The following is a 24,370-nucleotide window of genomic DNA, read 5'->3' as shown; positions in this document are numbered from 1 at the left end:
CCACCACCACCACCACACCACACAGGGCCAATGCTGCTGGGAGCCAGGAAGGGGTAGGGGGTGTGTGGTGGGGAGGGCATACTGTATAGTAGTGCTAAGTGCCATTAAAACCACATACATACCAGAGTCCAGCACCACATGGCAATATCGTGCATTACAGGTGCACTGGGGCTTTGGCTCAGAAGGGTTAACAAGTAGGGGAGAAAGCTGTGCTTGTGGAAGTAACCTGGATGCATACGAGCAGGTTGCCATTACACCAGCCATGGTAACGGCTGGCATGGTATAGTTCTGCTACAAGAACAGCATGATTACTATTCCATGGTATATACATATGTCCTGCATGGCTTCCTTTTCCCTTCCCCCTTCCCCTCTCCGTCCCTCTCCTGCCCCTTTCCCTTGCATCCTCCTCCTCCTCCACATCCTTGCTGTGCTGTCTCCTGCTGACGTGTCTGCCTCTCTCTGCTCATGCTCCCTTCACTCCTCCATCCCCAGGACATTACCACCCTGCTGCTGACATGGCTGCAGCCAGAGCTCACATTTACCTCCTCGTCCTGCTCGCCCACGTTACCCACCGCAGCACAGCCGGAGACAGGAGGTTCTCGGACTTGAAGCGCTGCGCGGATGAGGAGTGCAGCAGTGAGTCCCATTCTATCAGGGGTCTCCGGGGAGCCTGGGGGGGAGGGGGGCGCTGCACAGCCATCCCCAGCTCCCCACGTTAATCGACTTCTTGCTACTTTTGCTGTCATTTAGTTACCATGTTGAGGTTCACTGATGGATTGCAGAAATTGCATATATATATATATATATTATATATATATAATTTCACTGCGTGCACTTTCAGTGTTGCTTATTTTGCAGTGCATATGTGTACTGTATACAGTTGTAGTGCATGTGTATATACAGTTTACTTTCATTGTTCTGCATAAATCAGCGTGTGTGTGTGTTCTTTATACTGTCTGATTTACATTTATCTGCATATATCATTAATAACATGAAAACACACACACACACACAACTCCCCCCCCCCCCTACAGTATTTATATATATGTTGGGTTTGCACCTGATAGATGTGACAGTAAAACTAATGAGACTTTTTTTTTTTTTTTAATTGACATGATTTTAATCTTTCTAGACCAGTCAGATGGCATTCTTTCTAATAACAAGAAGTGGTGGGGTTACATGGAGGCGCTGGGAAGTCTTTGTTGATATTCACTGTTGACTTTGGCCTCCTAATTAAGTGCAAGTGTTAACGCTCAATGACTTTATAACCCTTTAACAGTAAGGCCACATGCTCTGCTCTCAAGTCAGGAATAATAACATATTCTCCTAACCTTTCGGCTAACTGATGTCACAGGAGAAACGCCGCGTTTCAGAACCGGCGGTAATAAAAAGATACCTTTTGTTATTGTTTTTATGAGAAGCTGGGCTAATATTGTACCACCCTCCCCACGTAGGAATCAGAAATGAGGGACGTTAATGTCCTGTTCTTCAAGCTCCTGTTTTTGCGGCTGTTCATATGCCAAAGAATTTGTGTTTTCTTGTTATTTCGAAAAATTATATTTTCACAACCGCAATGGACACAATCAATGACATCAATTTCCTTCCCACGGCGCATTAAAGCGTCAGTCCATGCAATTTTATTAGGCTGTATTTAAAAAATCTGACCATGCTCAGGAGATATAAGTTTGAAATCTTAGGCTAAGATTATAGTAGGTGAGTGTGCTGTGCAGGGCGCATGGCGTCGCGTGTGCCTGTCGCCTGAGCGATGGGTGCCCTGACTGAGACGGAGGCGATTGGGGAGGCGTGGCGGACGCGTCACCAAGCTGGTTCGCCCTCATTGGCTGAACCGCTCACGTGGCGCGGCCGTGATAAAAAAACAAAATAATTTGTTTTTTTAAATATCTGCCATGCGGTCGCTCTGCATCGCGCCTGCGTGCTCTACGGCCGTCCCGTATCAGCTGCTGCACTTTGTTCTCACAGCGAGCGAAATTGCCCGCACTGTCGCGCCTACTATAAACACAGCCCTAAGTGTCCGGGAGGTTAAAATGGAGATCTTCCCAGAGCCGAGTGCAGTCTAAAGTTTACTATGGTAACCGCCAGATTAAGATAATTATGCTAACACTATTTTTCTTTTAAGGAAAAGGACTTGCTTGGGGGGCACGATATTAATGTTATATGAATTACACTTGTATAGGCTCCTGAAGGGATTGCTGCTTCCACCCACCTAGCCCCAGATCCACAAAAGGATGCTAAGCTTTAGGATGAATTTACAAATGAACGGGAGTACAGGCGTGCTAAAGCTTTTGTGGCTCTAGGCCTCAGTGCTGAAATGGCTAGCAAAGCATGGCTTTATCCTTTCAGCATTTAAGAGGTTAACACACTTTTGGAGCATATGTATGAAGGCAAAATTGGTGCCATTCTGGGACAAAAGTATAAAGCTCTATATTTATCAAAGAAACAAGTCCCATTGAAATCAGTAGGATTTTTTTCTTTGATACATATATTGCAATTGTTTTGCCTCGGAATGTCTCCATGTTTGCCTGGATACATACGCCCCCTTTATATAAGAAACTCCTGATCCAGCTCTGGTTATCCCAGCCCACAGCATTTAATGGCAAGCAACAACATATTTAAAATGAGTTGAGATATAGTAATAGTTCCACAGTGATGTAATACACAAAAGACAAGTACACAAGTTTTGTCAAGACGGCCGACACAAAATGCCACAATGTTTGAGATTTTCATAATAATAATAACACTCACCTGCTACCTCACTCCGGGTAAGCAGCAGTGTGACAAAAATCCAGGGTGGTCTGTCTTCACATATCGCTCGATTACACCAAAGTCGCTTACGGACCAAAAGGCGACACAAAATCAGGACTGGATCGTTATTGCACTGTTTATCTGGTGTTGGATGTTAGGTTAACTAATCGGGAATAATATTTACAGACAAGAAATAATATTTACATGTAGCAGCTACATTTGCCAGTATCTAATTTTTTATCCTGCCATGGAGTTGTTTTTGTGTGAGGATAAGGGCCCTGTTCTGCATGGGCTATGTGGATTTTCGGGGTAAAAACAGCCCACTTCAGCATTTATAGAATTCGCCCCTAAGTATTTTAGATCAGCCAACTCGCCGCAATTCACAAAAGACTAGAAATACAGAGATATTTATTGCCAATCCAACTCCATACCATCAAAGGATTCTGACCCAGGCCTTGTGTTCTAACTTTCAATGCAATCTATTGCAGAACTGTTCTGTATGTGTATGGAGACACACGGGCTGGAGTAGAACCCCATGATATTATGCTTGGCAGTACTGCAGAGATAATGGGACTATATCATGGCGTAAATATTTACTCGTACTATGTCCTTTTTTGCCTCTCTGTTAGTAATCCACGTGCCTTTCTTTCTCTTTTGCACAGTGCTGATGTGTCGGGGGGAAGCTTTGCAAGACTTCACGGGTCCAGACTGTCGTTTTGTGAATATCCAAAAGGGAGAATCAGTGCATGTATATTACAAATTAGCAGGAAAATTAACGGATCTCTGGGCGGGAACCGTAAGTAGCATTTTTATACTATTGTAGCAGGATCAGCTGGGCACCTGGGATGAACTTTCCCTGATGTTCACTGATTCCCTTTTTTTTTATTTATTTTTTATTCTCGTGTTTTTGTTCCAAATTACTAGCCAAAGGGTTTCATGGCAACCATTGTTTGCTTAAAACGAGCGATCGACAGCAACAGCCGCTTTAAAGTCATTGTGTGGATTAGTTTTATAATATACTAGCTGAGAGACCTGGCGTTGCACGTGATGTGAACCGTGAATAATTATGTGTTAATGTAGTGTAATAATGTGTAGTGAAATTGTAAAATGTCATGTAAATGTTATGTAATTGTGTTCAAAAGTGTGTTTGTAAAGCAACAATAGTAGAAAGAACATGTATCTGAGCACAATGGTGGAAAATGTATGTTAGTTGTTACGGTTGTTAGTTAGAAAAATGTAGTTGTTGTAAACCGTTGGTGAAAGATGTGTACTCCGTGAGGGAGCTGAAGGGAGGTAGTGTTGGCGCTCGGTGAGGGAGCTGAAGGGAGGTAGTGTTGGCGCTCGGTGAGGGAGCTGAAGGGAGGTAGTGTTGGCACTCCACGTGCGCGGTTGCGATGCGGGCCGTGAGGGAGCTGAAGGGAGGTAGTGTTGGCGCTCGGTGAGGGAGCTGAAAGGAGGCAGTGTTGGCGCTCGGTGAGGGAGCTGAAGGGAGGTAGTGTTGGCGCTCCACGTGCGCGGTTGTGATGCGGGCCGTGAGGGAGGTGAAGGGAGGTAGTGTTGGCGCTCCGTGAGGGAGGTGAAGGGAGGTAGTGTTGGCGCTCGGTGAGGGAGCTGAAGGGAGGTAGTGTTGGCGCTCGGTGAGGGAGCTGAAGGGAGGCAGTGTTGGCGCTCGGTGAGGGAGGTGAAGGGGTCCGGAGGGGGGACTGTGGTGTCGGTGAAAGTGATTATCAGTGGCTGCGGTGGTGTGCATTGGTGGGGGGGTGGTTGTTAAGAGGTGGTGTGCGTTCCGTGATGGTGCGGTGTGTGGAGGTGAGCGTGCGTTAAACAATATATATATAGGTAAGAGTCTGTACCTGATTCTGCAGTTGTTTTGGTGGTATCAGGCGGTGAGGGTTTTGTGGGTTGAGAGGTGAGAGCTGTGAAGCGTTTCCAGGGTTAGGTGCTGTGAAGCGTTACCAAATCTCCCAGAGCAGTGAGGGTTAGGTGCTGTGAAGCGGTTCCCAAAGCTCAGTGAGGGCTGGGAGAGTGTGGCAGTGGGGTTGGTGTGTTGGGCGCAGGCCAATGAGAGGTGTGCGGGGGTGGGTGTGGGGCCAAGGGAGCAATGTCATTGGCCTGAGCCAGTGGTGTGAGGTGTGCGGGGGCGGGTGGGCCAAGGGAGCAATGTCATTGGCCTGAGGCAGGTCCAATGGGATTGCCGCTAGGGACACAGGGAGGGAGACAAGGAGACACATACAGACATAGACACATATGACTGTTTGAGAAATATATAGTAGATAGTAGATGTTAACAGAACAGGTGCACCATTTAAAATGGTCTATACTAAATACAACAGATCTGTATTACACTAAATACAAGCGATATTTAAAAAAAATCAATTAAAAAAAAAATGTATTTAGCAAGAAAGTGACATAATTAACCAGCACACGGCCACACGTGATCAAACATACATTCATTAATAATCATAGTTTTTCTTGTATACTGCACGCAGTGCTGTACATATCATTTTTTTGCACAAGTCCCTGCCCCGTACAGCTTACAGTCTATTTTTTGGTGCCTGAGGCACAGGGAGATAAAGTACCTTTCAACGGGAACTGAACGAGGCTCCCTTGCCTCAACTTGGTGCTATTGTTTAGTGAGTTGATGTCGTTACTCACTGAGCCACTCCTTCAAGATTGGGCTTTACCAAGTTCTGTTGGTCGCTGTTGTAAATCTAATGATTAATTGGCAAAAACATAAGCCCTCCTCTTGGAATTACAATAAAAAAAAAATTTGGGTTCGTTTAATTTAAATATTTTATAGCATACCAGTGGCACCAAATGGTAATCTGCATAAAAAAGGTGAATCAGGGCACTACGGATTTGTTTGAAACTCATTTATTGAGCTGAAATAGCGACGTTTCGACCGATGCAATGACTTTTCTCAAGTGTAAGTGGGCATGCAAATCCGTAGTGCCCCGATTCACCTTTTTTCCTGCAGATTTTGGATCACTGACAGGTTTTCCCTGGGACCAGGAGCACCGGTAATTGTATCATTTTTTTTTATTTATTTGATGATGTGCAGCATAGGTCTTTGTTACCAAATGGTACTCAACATTATCCTTTTCCCCACCACAATCTCATGTAGCTGTTAAAAAACAAATGTGTTTACAGTTCCTTTCCTTTTCTAACCAGATGGCTTAATCCGGAATCATGCTAGTTTCTGGGGAACGCCTGGTACCACATTTGTTCCCATTGTTGTTCTTGACACTGACTCTGATAACAATGACACTGAGTTTGAGGCAGGGGAGTCTGGTTAAAATCCCGGCGTCGGCTCCTTGTGACCTTGGGCAAGTCACAATCTCCTTGTGCCTCAGGCACCAAAAACAGATTGTAAGCTCATCTGGTCAGGGACTGTGTCTGTAGAATTCCCATGTGCTGCGCACCACGCGCTATACTGTAATTGTGACGCGCTTTGGGAGAAAAGCGCTATGTGAAATAAAAGTTATTATAAACAAGACAATAATACAACACGGCCATATGATTTTTCGGCTTCCTATTGTTTTTGCGAGTGTAATTACGTATTGTTTCTGAAAGACAAAATTTTCACGCAACGGCACGAAACGCTATGTAACTCGGGAAATGGGTTCCCAGAGCTGAAAATGACGCCATCCAGATTAAGTTCAGCATTACATTTTTTTAGCAGTACTGATTTTTTTTCCTTTTTTGATTTTTCTTCTCTGAAAAAAAGTCAACATGTTGCAAAAAGGTTACTAGGATTCCCGGAAATCACATTATCTTCTGTTATAACAGGTTGATTTTTACTTATTATTAACGTAGTGACGGGCAACAGTCACATACCCCGAAGAGCCACACGAGCCGCTTTGTGACAGTTAACAGCTAAAATGGCACATTTAAATGAAGGCAATAGCAACCTACACACGGCTATAGAAAGGAGACGTCAATGTCTTAAATGACAGAACACCAAATTAAAACAGCAGTCCGAGCTGCCATTTCACCCCCCCCTTTAATATGTGTATCAATACAATCCACACAATGATAAGTAATTTTCTAAGTTGACGATCTATCTGTTCTCCTGTGATCGATCAGCGAAGATTCGGCTCAGGGGTTCACTTAATGGCTACAGAGGAGTATTGACTCAGTATCTGTGACTTTGGTAATGGTTGCTATAGAAACAAAAAAGGCTTGTTACATTATAATACATTAAAAATGTAATTCAGAGTTGTTTTTAAAAAAAATGCGTTTCCCGAAAAAAAAAAGTGTTGTAGTCAGGAGTAAGCGTTTCCTACAAAAAAAGTGTTGTAGTCAGGGTCAGTATTTACTAGGACAAACTTTATCATTGGATGGAAACTGTTTTGAATTCGGAGTCGGTGAGAACCGTCTGTATGGCCAGGGGTGCTCAACTCCAGTCCTCAACCCCCCCCCCCCTAACAGGTCATGTTTTCAGGATAACCCAGCTTCAGCACAGGTGGCTCAATCAGAGGCTCAGTTGAAGTCGGGGTGTCTGATTGAGCCACCTGTGCTGAAGCAGGGATTAATTGAGCCACCTGTGCGGAAGCAGGGATATCCTGAAAACCTGTTTACCTGTATGTAGCTACTCACCGTTAAACTTCATATGACGATGAAAATACTCCGCATCATGCGTTGTAATTTCGGGGAACGTTTTAATACCTCACAATAAAGTAGTGGGAGTCACGGTATCCTAAATAAAAAGTGCACCGTGAAAGCAGCAACCCCACCCAACAAGATTTATTTTATTTGTTTAAACCTTAGCTGAACCGGGGGTCCCCTAGAGCTGATCTGTGCTCCCCCAATCTGGGGAGGGGGGCAGGCTACGGGTCCCGAGAATATATTTTTCTGCGTGCTGGTTTTGGCACACCACAACAATAGAGACATGTCCATGGATCACGAATAGAAAGCTGCAGTGTCATCTCCCAGAGTGAGCCTCGCCGTGCGACCATTTGTGTCCGGTGGGCAGATATATTATTGGGGCACCGCAGATCCACTCTGAGGTGCACCCTGGTTCAGGTCTTTTTTTTTTTTTTTTTAAATATAGAACAATTTCCAAATTAATCGAGCAGCGCAGATTTAAAAGTTAGCGCCTTACTTCCTTATCCTTTATTGTTACATCACAGATATATTGTTTCATCGCGATTTGGGTCACAAACATTGATTTGTAAGGAAAAAGCAGATGATTTATGGCTTGGGTGATCTTCCTACCTGCTTTGTTAGCTCCATACGTTTTATCCCAAATGATGGGAATATAAACAGCAGGACCAGCTCAAAAAAACATTTTGAACAAATGAGAAACATGCACAAATAGGACATATAAAAGACTGAGGTGCACGTAGGACTGAGGAATGCCGAGGAATCCTCTAGTATAAATAGTAACAAAAATAGGAAGTCCACAGCTCCAAGGTTGCAAGAGTGCAAAAAACGTGGTTTATTTAGCAATATTCACAAACCGCAATTAACAGCAATGTGTCGGATCTACATGGTCCTTTCTCAAGCCGTGGAAAAAACATAGTGTCATTTGTTTATAAATGTTAACCTCCCCACGTGGTAACAATTGCACTTACATCAAAATGTCTTTAATCAAGTGTGTCTCCCATCATGGGCACAGAAGCCTGGGACGGATCTTTGCAGTGTGATGTCCTCCTGTTCAACGATTTTAAGATATACCAAATAAGTGGTATTGACCCAACAGGGCTGCTAGTCAATAGAGAACCAGTTATTCTCATCAGGACAGCCACAAACCGATTCTAGATATAAAACAACTTCACTCTAAGCAAACCTATCCTCGAGACGCAGTGTAATAGCCGAAAGGAAACAGTAGAGTGGAAGTAGGAGTAGAAAACAATTGATTGGACAATGACAAACAAATCGAACGAGGAGCCACCGAGGACAAGCTTCATAAAACGGATGGAATTTAGTTATGGTATCATTCAAATGTGTTCATTTCAAGCTCTTAAGGACCCTAAATCGATATCAATATTAACCCCATTTGGTACAAGGGTTTTTAACTTGTAAATCCATCAAGCCTCTTGTTTTGAGATCTGCATTATTCTGCTGCCTCTTCTCCACTTGCTTCATTTTTTTTCTATACACATAAACTGAAACCCTTTTGAGTTCTGTGAATAAAACTCTTCGAAGTGTTTAGAAACACTGTGTTGCAGGAAACCTTTTTTCTATGTTTCTTACGTGTTCAGTAATCTGTACTTTTAGCTTATGGGTCCTTCTTCCTATATGGCAAGGACATTGTAGTAAATATATAACATGTTCTGTGTTACAATCTACAAAGTCATCAACAGTGAAACTTTCATGTGTGTCATATGACTCAACACTCGAATTGTTTATAGCCTGTATGTTCAAGATTAATCTACATTAAAAACTACATTTTAGACATCTAAACAATCCCTTCATTTTATCTTCTCTTCCCAAATTACTTTCCTTTCTTAGACAACTGGGGGCCAGCTTCTGCGTCAGATTGGTGCCTTTATGAATATCATCTTAGGTTGTATTGGCTGAATTTGCTGTAAAATTGGGTCTTTGTGGAATATATTCCAATGTTTTTGTACTATATTTCTTATTTTTGGCACATCAACAGATTTATAGATGTATCTATAACATATATTGAAGATACACTGGATCAGTATCATAGATGTAAAAACCCCGGGGACTGAAATCAGTGAGATTTGGGGTTATGGACCCAAAAAAGTGATATTTCAAATGGAAAAGTAATGATTCCATTGAAGTCTATGAGACCGTTGACGCTAACAATTTGTGAGACTGACTTCAAATCACAGTGTAAAAATCAGCCTTTATTGGTGATGGAAAATGTATAGACTGTAGGAGAGAGCTGTCGGCAGGGATTCTGAAAGGCTCTGGGGACCATCACTAAAGTCTTTAGGGGTACACTGGGGGTCCAGGGGCCACAGTGTAGAACCATTGTCGTAGGTCATAAGTGCTTGGTTGGGTGGAAATGAGAAAGCCACTCAGGTATTTGAATAATAGTTCTTGGAAGTATTTGAATTTTAATAAAGAAAAGTAAACATGTTGAACCTGGAGGCAATGGGAAACCACCCTTAATCCTAGTTTAACGATGCAGGTTGGGAAGTATTTAAAGGTGTAGTTCCGTCTACCCGTTTTGTTTGTTTTTTACATAGGTGGGTAGCAGGCAGAACATACTGATGTATCTCTGGAAACAGGGTATCCTCGGAGCGGCAACTAAAACAGTTTAGCTCTGGGGAACACCTGCTTCTTAACCATATAAAAAAGTGTTCTACGAAGGAATTTTCCTTTAAAGCAGAAAGTCCATTAAAAAATAAATATATATATATATATATATATATATATATATATCATGATCGGAATCAAGGGGAGTCTATCAGAGGTGAAATATGCTATTTCTAGCTCTGTGGACCCCCAATTTCCAAGATATTTGCCTTTTTTATGTGTCAGTAAAATCAAAGATGGCCACCAGGGCCGTCCCATAGGAAAGTCTTGATGATATTGAGGCTTGCTGTTGGCCCATAGGAGTGGGGCTTGGAAGGCAGCTGTATTGATTTCACAAAAGGAAGCAGAAACATTGGCACATAAAAAGATAAATACCTTGAGAACAGTGAGAAAAAGAGAGAGTTGTTCAGTCCTAGAGGGAACCCCTCGATTCCAGTTTGAAGTAAAAAAAAAAAAAGAAGAGAGAACTGAAGCATTTGTAGGGTTCCTTGTATTTTTTTTTTTTAGAATGGATTGTGCGTCTGAAAAGTAGCATTTCATAATGAGAAGATCATTTTCTTAAATTATACAGCTTTGTTGCTTGGCACTGTCAGCTACATCAACATCAACTACATAACTTACTATCATCATAATAATAATAATAATAGCATGGCCTTGTATAGCACTGCTTGTTTTACGTAGCGCTTTACAGAGACATTTTGCAGACACAGGTCCCTGCCCCGTGGAGGCACAGGGAGGTAAAGTGACTTGCCCAAGGTCACAAGAAGCCGACACTGGGAATTGAACCAGGCCCCCCCTGCTTCCAACTCAGTGCCAGTCAGTGTCTTTACTCACTGAGCTGCTCCTTCTCCCTATTAATGGCTCTTGTTTGTGACATGGTTTAACTATTAATAGTTTGTGATGCAGTGTGAATATTTGTGATATGCCGTAAGCTTCCTGTGTATTTAAAATACAGTAGTGTACAACAGATTAACTACACATCACCCTTATTAAAAGCTAAATACACATGAGGATTTATCTGTATCCCTACTAGAACTGGTGGCCAATGAAATAATATTTGTAAGAATGGTAGACCACTGCACTAAAACCAGTAAAAATTGACATATGAAAGGGGGTCAAACCTAGGTGACTTAACAGCTGGCAGCTTCCCTGGAGAGTGATGAAGGTTTGTTGAGGGGGGGGGGAGGGGCTGGTGATCATGAGGGAGAGGAGAGGGGGAAGCAGGCCCTTAGTACCTGTGAGATCATGGGGGAGGGGAGAGCCCGGGGCTTTAATGGACCCAGCTGGGTGGCTGATCATAGAAGTTGGGCCCAATTTCTGGTATCGGTCTTCCGTGCCCCCCCATCCCCCCACCCCCGGAGCTGCTGGGACCAGGACAGTTGTCACAACTCTCCCACCCATATCCTGAAACATGACGGTCACTTCCTTTAGCTCTTCTTTTTTGTGTTATGTGACTTTGTGGACCTTAGGCTGCGTCCCCCGTGCCGCGGACCGCGCTCATGCTTGTGAGTGGTGACATCACCAACTCTCCAAGCATGAGCGTTGGACTGTCCTGCAAATTTTCCGGTAAGCGCGAGCAGGGGGGAGGGCGTGACCTAAACAGTGACTGGCATTGATTGGCTGAGGAGGTCATATGACCCCTCAGCACGCCTCAAAGTCAATTTAATCTGTCTCGGCCAGCGTGTGCGTGGCCAGACAGACTTAAATTGATTGTGCTGACCGCACCGAGCGCCAAGCGCGGTCAGCGGCCGCGTGGACGCAGCCTTATTCTTTATAGTGCGATAGCGCTGATCTGGCACTACTGCCCGGAAAGTCCCATTGACTTCAGTGGGGCTTTCCATGTGGTCGTGCTTGACCAACGCTATTGCACTTCATAAAATAAAGCCTATATTGCATAGACACAGTGTCCTTCCCTTCTCTCACCTCTACTGCTTGCTTCTCTGAGATGGGGGGATGTACATTATTATAATGTCACTGTGTGGGCCGTGCCAGACAGATAAGGGTGACGTTAACTGAAAACCAGTTCATTCAGATATAGAGATAGGGTTTCACTTTTGTCCTCTAAGCTTCTTAAAAATACAAGATAAATCGTCAATGTTAATGGGTATAAGATTTTCAAGGACACAGAAGTGTGCTTCTACAATGTTGTTAATAGAGGGGCATCCCATGTGGTTACACGGAACCTGCTATTCAGGGAATGTTACTCTCACGTTGCAGTGCATTGTGCAAGACTCTTTCCGTTCAGGAAGCTTCTTTTATGTTTAGTTAGAAAGTAACAGAACGAGCCAGCCGGCATTACTACACAGCTATTTCAGAGTGAAGTTGTAACCCGATATCACTAGCAGGTGTGCAAACCGGTCTTTGCAAGGGTGAAAAGTGTGTCAGTGTCGTAGGCCTCCCGCGTCACACAAATATATAGGACAGAGTAAAAAGGAGCGGCGGGACTTAACAAAACACACTGGCATTTTATACACCATTTAATAGTGTCGTTTGCTAAATATCCACGCAGGTGGATGGCATGAATAATTCTGACTACATTATTATTGGGCTGGAAGACACAAAGACACAACAGTGTCCTTCCTTCGAGTCCTTTCTATAAACAAACAACACGAAAGGGGTTGGGGAGTGATCACAGGACCACACCAATTGAATGGAATAATCAAATAAATCAATATGGTAATCAAAATTGTGGGTGCAAACTGTGAACTGAAAAGTGAATTAGAAAAAAGGGGAAGGGGAATACAAAATGGATGTGCCCCCTAAAAGAATTCACTAAACTGCACACCAACAAAGTGTAAAATTTTACTTTTAATAAATTTACTTAAAACATATACTGTATTACCAAAGCGTTATGTACTATGAATGAAAAATAAATTAAATCAACAATACCCAGCATCCATGTCAGCAAATGTATAATTGTACAGTCCCAATTAGCAACTAAATGTTGGTGGGATGTAGAGGACAGAGGATGCTAAAAGTCAGGGTGTTAACCCCTCTGGAGCAACTATAACAATTCTATAAACAATTTCAACTACCTGGTCTGTATTACAAATGGCAGATTTAATACATTCAAGGAGCTGTAGACCAGGGATGCTCAACTCCTGTCCTCAAGGTGCCCCAACAGGTCAGGTTTTAAGGATATCCCAGCTTCACCACAGTCCCTGCTTCAGCACAGGTGGCTCAATCAGTCCCTGCTTTAGCACAGCTGGCTAAACCAGAGGCTCAGTGAAGACTGAGCCCCTGATTGAGCCACCTGTGCTGAAGCAGGGACTGCTTGAGCCACCTGTGCTGAAGTAGGGATATCCATGAAACCTGACCGGTTGGGGGGTCTTGCGGACTGAAGTTGAGCACCTCTGCTGTAGGCAAAGAGCTGTGTTTTTAAAGTTTTCCAAAATAAAGCTACAGTATGTGATTGACACACACAAGAAATCAGACAAGTGTTATTATTATTGTGGAATCTTGTGGCATTCTGGAAATGTTTCAGAAACTCTATTGTTTTCCGCACCCCAGGTTATTAACAGTCGTTATATCTATGTTTGGGATAACCCCTTCTGTGTCGCAGGGTCCTGCTACCTCCGTGGCCCTGGCACTTCCTGATCACGTGACTGCTCGTGAGCGATCACATGATCTGGACGTAATTCCGGTGATGTCGACGAATGTGATGCACCCCTAGAAACCGATCACATTGCCATGACATACAGGGTATGTCATAAGAGCCACTGGCATGCCGGCCACCGTGACATACACCACGGCTCCTCAACAGGTGGCCCATGGGCCAAATCCAGCCCTCAAAGGGCCTTCTGTGTGGCCCTTGGACTCTCTGCTTGTCCTAAGTTGGTTGTAGTTGTTCAGGCACCTACAGTAAGTGCAATTTTACACACATTAACTCACCTGTAAGTCAAGGCAATTTTATATATATATATATTATTATTATTATTATTATTATTATTATGCTGCAAGCATTAAAACGTATTTAAATGTATCCAACATTTAATTATCCTTCCAGAAAAATTGTCCTCCTTGGAGCTGGTCTTCACTACTCCGTGCTCAGTGCAATATATGAAATAAAATATAAAGAAAAACAATGTATAGTATCATACAGTGCAAATCATCAATAACAATACCGTCAAATGAATTCCCCAAAAATACTGTATATAGATGGATGCCAGATGGTGATTTGCATCTAATCGTGGTGGTACCGTAAAAGAGAAAAAAACGTTGGTGTTGGTTTTAAAGAGCACCCTTTGTGCATGGGGTTTATGCTGGAACCGTACCCCTTCTTGGCATGCAGTGCACAATATTACACACGTGTTCCTAACAATTAGACTCACAATGCAGCAGGGGTCTGATTGGAATCAGGACTTGGAAGTATTTATTTATTTATAAAATGTTTTACCAGGAAGTAATACATTGAGAGTTACCTCTCGTTTTCAAGTATGTCCTGGGCACAGAGTTAAGACAAATAATACATGGTTACACATACAGTTACATAAATGAACAGGGTATACATTATATACAAGACATTGCATGCACAGTTAAAGATAATATATATTATGGGCGTATGAAACAGTTACAGACCAGATTAAAATGTGAGACAGCCTTAGATTTGAAAGAACTTAAACTGGTGGTGGATGTGAGAGTCTCTGGTAGGTTGTTCCAGTTTTGGGGTGCACGGTAAGAGAAGGAGTAACGTCCGAAGTAAGTAGGCAGAACTGCATGGAATAGTTGCCTCAGTGGTTAATCATGAAAAAGAGAAAGCAACATGCAGTAGCACAGATGCACGAAATAAAATGTAATAAACACTCCAGGTGTCTGTTTTTGTATATGTTTTATTCAATTTTATTTTATTTTGTGGACCTGTGGTATGTTGCTTTCTCTTTTTCATGGTGCAAAACCGAGGCAACTATTCCATGCATTTCTGCCTCCAATCAAGACCCCTGTTGCATTGTGAGTCTAATTGTTAGGAACACGTGTGTAATAGTGTGCACTGCATGCCAAGAAGGGATAAGGTTCCAGCACAAACCCCATGCACAAAGGGTGCTCTTTAAAACCAACACCAACATTTTTTTTTCTCTTTTATGGGACCACCACTATTAGATGCAAATCACCATTTGGCACCCATCTATATATTTTTTGGGGGAATTCAATTGACGGTATTGTTATTGATGATTTGCACTGTTTTTCTTTATATTTTATTTCATATATTGCACTCAGCACGGAGTAGTGAAGACCAGCGCCAAGGAGGACAATTTTTCTGTAAGGACTAACAACAAAGGATCTGGACAATCCGGGTGACCCCCAGGCTGCAGGACTTCAAATTGAGGTGGTCACTCAACACTTCTGTACATACACAATCACTATTTGTGTTTTATTGTTATACTGATACATTGGGACACGTATTGTGTATACACAGTTGGAATATTATCTCTTTGGGTATAGCGCTGAGGTTGTGTACTTTTCCACAACATTTAATTATGATAATCTTGTGGCCCTTATACTCCTATTTCTTTCCGTATCTGGTCCCTTTGGGGAAATAGTTGAAGAGCTCTGACATACACTGTACATCCAATGTGTCTAAAGAGGCTGGGGAAGAGTAAGTCCAAGGAACCCACCTGTTTGCCCGCTATTGCAATCTTTGTTTTGAATGGTTCCTTGTTTCATGCTTCCAATATACATTTAAAAAAAACTCCTGACTGTAAATTAACATACTATGTATTATCATGTGTGTACGGATTACTGCTGCAGCACATTATTCAGCTATGTGAATATGTCAAAGGATTTTGCCCAAGTGATCTGATGTGTTGAATGTTATTCTTGTTTATGTATATCTCCTTGCAACAACTTCATACAATATAAGTACTGAATTGTTCCATATCCTGATATAGTGCAGACTTTGCATTGGTCACTAAAGACCCCAGCCTGAGTCATGGTTAGGTAGGTGTGCAGTGCTGCTTTCCATGTACCTGGATTAATAAGATTGCTACAAATAATTAATCTCACAGTCCTGTTTGCAGAAAGGTAAAGGGCTATGTTTACTAAGCGGAGCTAAGCCCTGAGGATCATAGGGGGAGATTCACTAAGCTCCAACACAAGTTAACGCACTGCGTTATCTGCCATTCAAGTCAGTAGCAGTTAACACAGGATCGCTGTGCGATAACCTATATTTCGTGAAACCTGGCATTAAAGCAGCAGTCCAAGCTGCTGTTTTTTTTTTATTGATTTATTTTCCCTTTAATATGTGCATTAATACAATTCATACAATGATAAGTAATTAGCAAAGTTGCCTATCGATCCGTACTCCTGTGATCGATCGGCGAAGATTCGGCTCGCGGTGTTCACTAAATTACTGTCAGTGCAGCAGAAGAGGATCAATGATGCAAAGTTCTGTGGGGATCATGTGACCAGGCAGTCATTAGATACAATTGGTGAACTGCTAGAGAGAGGGCAGGGCTCAAACAGGGGTGTGCCAGAGTCTCTTTCAAAAGAGGAAGGGGGTATGACTTTGTATATGGTTGCTATAGAAACAAAAAATGCTTGTTACCTTATAATACATTCAAAATGTCATTCAGAATTGTTGTTTTTTTTTTTTTTAATGCTACAAGTATTTTCTCATAGTACAGAACTGATTTATTAAAAAATAAACACACATGTAGGATATTGCTGGGTCTGCCGCTTTAAATGGGCCATGCGTTGCCTTATTGCACGTATTGCTTCGTAAATGTTTTAGAGAAAGACACGGGAATCTTCACTAATTTGCTTTTGTTTACATTGTGATGAGTAAAATACATAGCTATCCAAGTTGCTGCAAAACCAATATTTACCTTTGTAAACTCCACAAAGGACCCGCTGTAACCAGCTATCATTTGAGAACAGCAGTTTTAAGAACAGAGATGTAAGTTGTGTCACAGCTTTTACATGGCATATATTTTTTTTCCCTGCAGGTCGGCAGTAATTTTGGCTATTTCCCGAAGGAACTCCTAGATGTAACAAAAGTATACACCAATGAAGAAGTAGAATTGCCAACAGATGTAAGTTGTTTTATTATTAGCGGTGACTTTATTCATGCATTCTTATTTATTATTAACATTTTTCATTATTGGTGTTATGTTTAAGAAATGTAAACCTATGTAATGTACAATTATACATTCACAAATAACACCTACAAATGTTGTGGGTATAATTGGTGCAGGTGATGTATGTACTTACTGGTACTTTGAATTTTACTAAAAGGTCTATATATTACTGGCCAAAAAATAGTTTGGACTGAACAGGGGCAATTCTGGCTGCTTTGCTTTTTTTAACACCTGCCCCCCTTTTTAATTTTTTTACTTTTAAATATATATTTTTAACCCTATGGTTACCCTAGGACAGGGGTGGCTAACTCCAGTCCTAATGGCCCACCAACAGGTCAGGTATTCCGGATATCCCAGATTCAGCACAGGTGGCTCAATCAGAGGCTCAGTCAAAGACCACCTGTGCTGAAGCAGGGACTGATTGAGCCACCTGTGCTGAGGCTGGGATATCCTGACCTGATGGTGGCCCTTGAGGACTGAAGTTGGCCCTCCCCTGCCCTCGGACTTAGCTCCAACGTCATGGGGTCTGGCACTCCAGGACGCGATCTACAATGAAGAGAAATGGAAGGAGGCCTGCTCCCCCACCTCCCTTATGTGACCACTTTCGAGAAGCAATCACGAGATTTTGAGTGTCGGAGGGGTCGTGGCACACTGGTGCCGCGGCTCCTCTCGCACTCAACGGGTTAAAGGATGGGGACCCGGGGGTCTCTGGAGTTGAACCGCATCATATTCAGCTCTGGGAACCCTCTTGTACCTAAGCTACATACCTGTAAAGGTATCGGAGTTCAGTCCCCAACTGAGAATACAAAGTGTTGGTTTAAATCTATAGGCAGCCACATGGTCAGAGGAGGAACTTGGTATATATGCGCCCGGGGCAAATTACGCCAACTGTGTCCCCCCTTCCCTTCTCCCCCCATTCTCAATCCCCTCTCTCCTCTCTCCTCCCATTCTCACTCCCCTCTCTCCTCCCTCCCCCCATTCTTACTCCCCCCATCAGTCTCTTATTCCCCCATCCCCATACCAGTCTGTCACTCCCACCTCCCCCCACCAGTCTTTCTCACTCACCAGTCCCCCACCACCCCACCACCCCACCACAGTCCCTATAACTCCCCCGTCCCACCACCAGTCCCTCTCACTCCCCCCTTCCCAACAGTCTCTCTCACTCCCCCCTCCCCCCACCAGTCTCACTCCCCCCACCGGTCCCTTTAAATCCCCCTCTCCCCACCAGTCTCTCTTACTCCTCCCACCAGACTTTTCCCCTCCCACCATCAGTTTCTCTCACGCCCCCCTCCAGTCTCTCTCAGTTCTCCCTTCCCCCCCTACAAGTTGCTCTCACTCCCCCCTTCCCCTCCCAACCAATCTCTCGACCAGATAATGACTAGCAAGTCCTGTTTATTGCCTTTGAGATTTAATACCCTAATTTGGAAGGATTTATTAAAATAGGGATTTCTTTTGTCATTTTATGGCAAAGACTGCAGCCTTTTACATCCCATGGTGTTAACCTAAATACAACTTTTTCTACAAAAAGTTTTTCAGAATTAAGTTAACATATTTTTCCTCAATGTCCCTGCAACAATAAATTAGACTTCTCAGGCGCGCGAAGCATAACAAAGCCAACCATGGAAACTGGTTGAAGGATACAGAACAGCGTTTTCATAAATGGAACCCTTTCAAGTTGGACTAAAGTTGTGAGTGGAGTACCTCAAAGATCGGTACTGGTACCCCTGCTTTTTAATTTGTTTATTAATGACCTTGAGGTTGACATAGAGAGTAAAGTCTCCATCTATGCTGCTAACACTAAATTGTGTTAGGTAGTGGAATCAGAGCAGGATGTAATTTCTCTCCAGAAGGACTTGGATAGACTGGAAGCTTGGGCAGGTAAATGGCAGGTGAGGTTTAATACAAATAAATGTAAGGTTATGCATTTGAGAAACAAGAATAAACAGGTAATTTACAAATTAAATGGGCAAAATTAGATCAATACTTGATGGAGAAGAATTTAGGAGTGCTTGTAGACAGCAGGTTTAGCAATAGTGCCCAATGTCATGCAGTAGCTGTAAAGTCAAATACTGTAAGATCTTATCTTGCATTAAATGGGGAATGGATGGAAGGGAAGTAAGCATAATTATGTCACTGTATAAAGCATTAGTAAAACCACACCTTGAATATGGAGTATAGTTGTGTGGACCATGACATAAAAAAGACCTTATAGAGCTAGAAAAAGTGCAAAGAAGAGCCACCAAATTGATAAAGGGGATGGAAAATCTAATTTATGAGGCGAGGCTAGCTAATTTAGATTAGAAGCATCTAGGCATGAGGCATTTTAGGCTGAGCTTATGGTGCTGGCGTCGGGACGTGTGCGCGCTTGCACGCCCACGCCCAACAGACACTCTTGTGTAGACTGCTATGGCAGTCACCATAGTTCCTGTGTGCCTACAGGCGGAGAGACGCGTTGACGCGGCAGCTTTTTGAAAAGACAAGAAATCTTGTCTTTTCAGGTGGCTGTCGCGTGACGTCAGCGCGCGTGAGCTGGTTCAGCCAATGAGGGCGAACCAGCTTCGTGACGCGTCCGTCACGCCCCCGCACCGCATCTACAATCTCCTGCAGCCTAGTTCACAAATCGCTTGGGCTGCAGGAGTGCGCGCGGTGGTGCACTCGTTCGCACGCAGCCGCGCAGGGACCATAATCCCAGCCTAAGAGTGGATATGATAACTATATACCAATATATAATAGGGCACAATACAAGGAGTTGGCACCTAAAAGAATATAATAAATCAGAACGTAAATAGTGCCTCAGTGTGGTATGTATATTTGGAAAGGTCTAGTGTCTGTCAGTGATGTATCAGATAGTCACACAACTTTCAAACCACGCCTGATTAGATTGTCACTCATAGAGAGGACATAGAATGGCTGTAGATAGATAGCAGGTCAATTGTGCATCAAACCAACGTGCTAAATGCAGCCTAATATAGTAGGTGTTGAAGGTAGGTAGTACTCAAATATCTAGAGTAGACAACAGTTTAAAATAGTCCTTCAAGGCAACGCAAGGTAAAAGATACAGATTGCTGGAAATTAGGCTACTGTGTAGCTGGGAGAATAAGGCTGTTATGTGGGAGCCTTGGACACATTGTTTAACTGCTTCCACACAAGGTCTCCCTATAGGCAGACTGACAGTACTAATGAACACTTCAGAGTGCCAGAGCCTGATGAGAGCAGGAGAAAAATATAAATAAACAGTAAACTGCTACTCGGATCCTCTATCAGGACAGCGTTTGTGAGTTAAAGAGGCTATCTGATCAAGGTGAGAAAGCGTCAGCGTGACGCGAAACGATCGTCGGTGGTGGGCGCTCCTCTGTGACGTTAGCACACGTGTCGGTGCGGCGGCGGCGTCTAGCGTAATCCCTAAGCAGCCTTCCTTGGTATTAGCAGTGCGGATGTCTGCTGGTGTATCAGCTAGGTCCCTACCCCAGGCGCTGTTTTATCGGAGCTGTGATTTACTGTCCCTATATAGCAGCCACCCAGGTATCATTTTATTTTGACTGTTACACTACCGAGTGGCTGTAGGGCATAAATCACTACTCCCATACCGCACACACAGGTCGCATATATCTAGCGACCTGTATCTAGCAGTTGTGTATTAGATGTGGAGCCGTGAATGAATTACTACATATAGAGCAGCTAACCAATTATAATTCAGACTAGTTACACTACTGAGTAGCTGCATGCTATTATCATTGAATCCACACCCCACACACAAGTTGCAGACACCAAGCAACCCGTTTTAGGCTTCTGTATACCACCCACAATATCTTAATCACTATCTGTTACATCAGTATGCATTTATGGATCAGATAGCCTCTTTAACTCACAAACGCTGTCCTCATAGAGGATCCGAGGAGCAGTTTACTGTTTATTTATATTTTTCTCCTGCTCTCATCAGGCTCTGGCACTCTGAAGTGTTCATTAGTACTGTCAGTCTGCCTATAGGGAGACCTTGTGTGGAAGCAGTTAAACAATGTGTCCAAGGCTCCCACATAACAGCCTTATTCTCCCAGCTACACAGTAGCCTAATTTCCAGCAATCTGTATCTTTTACCTTGCGTTACCTTGAAGGACTATTTTAAACTGTTGTCTACTCTAGATATTTGAGTACTACCTACCTTCAACACCTACTATATTAGGCTGCATTTAGCACGTTGGTTTGATGCACAATTGACCTGCTATCTATCTACAGCCATTCTATGTCCTCTCTATGAGTGACAATCTAATCAGGCGTGGTTTGAAAGTTGTGTGACTGTCTGATACATCACTGACAGACACTAGACCTTTCCAAATATACATACCACACTGAGGCACTATTTACGTTCTGATTTACTATATTCTTTTAGGTGCCAGCTACCCATAGTTCCTTCATTTACCACCTCTACCAGTTTATTACCATGACTGGGAGGTAGTTTGTTTAATACTTTTTTAATTGTGTTGTGTGTTTAGCCCTTCACTTGTTATACCCATATACATTAATAAAGGTTACTTTTAATTATTTGTATTTACCACTATATGAGTGCTTGTTCATAGGGGTTATTTTACTTGTCTAGGCAAGTGTAGTTATTCGTTTCATGACCCCTCTACCCCTGGCACCATTTCACAGACAGTAGCTAGAGCTTATCCCCTCCTTCCCCCACTCCCCATTATTTCACAATACAAGGAGCATTCAAAAGAACTATTCATCCCAAGGGCAGTACAAAGGACTCGGGTCATCCCTTAAGGTTGGAGGAAAGGAGATTTCACCAGCAACAAAGGAAAGGGTTCTTTACAGTAAGGGCAGTTACAATGTGGAATTCCTTACCCATGGAGACTGTGATGGCAGATACAATAGATATCTTCAAACACAGGTTGGACATCTTTTTAGAAAGGAAAGGTATACAGGGATATACCATATAAGGAAACATGGGAAGGATGTTGATCCAGGGAGAAATCTGTTTGCCATTATTTGGAGTCAGAAATAAATACATTTTCCCCCTTATGAGACATCATTGGATGATGTTTAACATGAAGTTTTTGTTTGCCTTCCTCTGGATCATTTTTAATACTGTAAATACAAATATATGATAAACTATCTGTTGTCTAAATTTAGCATAGGTTGAAATTGATGGACATACGTCTTTTTTCAACCTCATCTACTATGTAACTACTATGTAACTACTATGTAACTATGTAACCTTATACCAAAACCTAGCGAAATTCACCTAAACGAACCTTTTTTTTTTACAGGACTGAAAAGTGGGGGGAAGGGGGGGAGGTGAAAATCTCTGAGATACTTAGTTACTGGTATTACGTCCTGGTTTTTAAAGAGGATCTTAAAAGTCCATCCAATTGGAAGTCAGATCTGATAATGTTGCAGCTCCCTATTGGCCTGAGATTTGGCAGTAAATATCTCAGAGACCCGGGATACCTGGAGCTGAAAATAGTGGTGTTTGGGTTTTATACTGACAAGAAATGGGTACCAAAGAAAATACACATAAAGAGTCCCTTTTGTAGGTGCACCGCAGACCTTTATAGTATAAACGGTCAGGAGTGAATGTAGTTAATATAGTTAGCTTTATTTCAAATCACTGTGTAAACGTGTAATTAAAACAGTATTTAGTAAAGTTCTATATACTGATTAAAAATAGACTGCTAAGGTCTATTCAATCTCTACCAAGCGTCTCTTTAGGCTCTAGTGCACTAATCTATATGATATAGTATATATTTATGATGCCTATTATCCTTCCAGTCGCAGTGTCCGAGTCTATGGTGAGTACAGGTGGAAAAATATGTTTGTGTGAGCGGTGTTGTATGTTCAAATATTTCCCTAGATCTCTCGTTATAGTGGGTAAGATATTCAGTGCTTAAGACCTTTGCTCCACTGTAGGAGTCTGTACCCTGTGTCCCTGTTTTATGTCTCGCTATCCGTTTGATCTAGAGATTCAAACGTGCCGTCATTGGCTGCTGTTGAAAAGTAGTGGCTTTACTAGGGATGTTATGGTAAATACCTCATTGGTGAGTTAAACAGGTTATGGGATATTGGGTCTTTATTTCCAGATTTAGCACATGTGTCCTTAAACAAGTTGTACAGATATTTTGATACACGTTCAAAAAGCGGGCAGTGTTAATACCAAAACTCTGCTTTCAATATTGCTCAGTTTAAACTCACACTGCGCCTGCATCTGTCGTGAGACAGTGTTATATTGTGGTTTTATCACTGATAAGGAGCTCAAAGGTAACTGGGGGCCACAGTATGCTTTATACTTAGCTAGACTTTATATTTTATAGTTGCCTAGCATGTTTAGTATTATCGCCATACATTGTCAGCGCAGAGAGGTGCCCGATATCAGATAGCTTTGGGGTTATACGAACCGCGCATGCGTCACCAGCGGGACTGTTTGTATCCATAAGATTTTCCCTATGGACGCAGGCTGCGCATGCGTCAGAGCGGGGCTCTGTTATTGCTGCACCAGGAGTATAGCTCAAAGGTATGCGGAGGCCCCAGTATGTTTAGTAATTAACCTCTGGTGAGGTTATCAAGGTTACAGTTGTCAGCAGGGATGGGAGGTAAGCGAATACGAGAACAAGTAGGTATACTGTATGTAAGGGGGCTAAGGAGAGAGATAGATAGAGAGAGAGAGAGAGAGAGAGAGAGAGACTTGTAGGAGTCTATCTTGCATTGAGAGGGTGGAAGTTATGAGTGTAGAAAGAAGAAAGGTTAATAGGTACAGAGAGGAGTGAAGGTACAATGTATAGGGCAGTTAGAGGGAAGATGAGAACTTGATCAGTAGAGATGAGACTGAAGAAAAAGAGTAACAGGGTAGACATAGAGAATTAGCAGAGAGTTATGTATAAAAGTGGGGCTATCGGGAAGTAGGTGGGGGAAACGTGATGGTAATGTAGGGTAGTAAGGCAGACTGGGCAATAATATTACTGCTCTTGTTTATGGGGCACACTGAAGCATGCAGGATGTTCTCTTTATCCAAAGGCAAGGCTTGTGCTCTTGTAGTTCCACTGCTTTAAATCTCCTGTATGACTCCATATTGTAAGCCACATAAAAATATTGCCACTTTAAAAGAGGGGCACTTCAAGTAAGCAACGCTGCTAACGCCCTGCAATGCTTCTAACCCCCTGCAATGCTGCATCATCTCTCTCTAGGTAGTCACCTGATTAAACTCTACTATTGAACTCTGCCCAGACACAGGTTAATTAACACAAGAGGCACAGAGGACAAATGTTTACGTTAATTGTAACCTGACAGTTCTCTTACTATGAAAAG

The 24,370-nt window shown here is 42.7% G+C and overlaps 2 protein-coding genes across 8 annotated transcripts in view; one reads left to right on the top strand and one right to left on the bottom strand.

Annotated features, from left to right (window-relative positions):
* The window catches only part of TAF1A (TATA-box binding protein associated factor, RNA polymerase I subunit A), a 113,634-nt gene that overhangs the window by 65,737 nt on the left and 23,527 nt on the right, over positions 1 to 24,370 (bottom strand). Inside the window, exon 1 of one of the 3 annotated variants that reach the window (XM_075595564.1) lies at positions 2,764 to 2,901. The exons of the other annotated variants lie outside the window; for them this stretch is intronic. The gene's annotated coding sequence lies outside the window, so the exon portion shown is untranslated. Of the gene's footprint in view, positions 1 to 2,763; positions 2,902 to 24,370 lie in introns of those variants that run through there. 3 annotated transcript variants of the gene reach the window in all.
* The window catches only part of MIA3 (MIA SH3 domain ER export factor 3), a 104,742-nt gene continuing 80,778 nt past the window's right edge, over positions 407 to 24,370 (top strand). For 2 of the 5 annotated variants that reach the window (XM_075595558.1, XM_075595556.1), the window contains exons 1-3: positions 412 to 636; positions 3,426 to 3,559; positions 16,937 to 17,023. In XM_075595558.1, coding sequence (XP_075451673.1) covers positions 516 to 636; positions 3,426 to 3,559; positions 16,937 to 17,023 — 342 coding nt within the window. In that variant the 5' untranslated portion in view covers positions 412 to 515. Of the gene's footprint in view, positions 637 to 3,425; positions 3,560 to 16,936; positions 17,024 to 24,370 lie in introns of all 5 variants that reach the window. The other 3 variants (XM_075595557.1, XM_075595555.1, XM_075595559.1) reach the window with 2 other exon arrangements.

The sequence above is a fragment of the Ascaphus truei genome, chromosome 4 (assembly GCF_040206685.1).
Source record: "Ascaphus truei isolate aAscTru1 chromosome 4, aAscTru1.hap1, whole genome shotgun sequence".
Lineage (NCBI taxonomy): Eukaryota > Metazoa > Chordata > Amphibia > Anura > Ascaphidae > Ascaphus > Ascaphus truei.
This window is presented reverse-complemented; position numbering and strand designations above follow the sequence as displayed.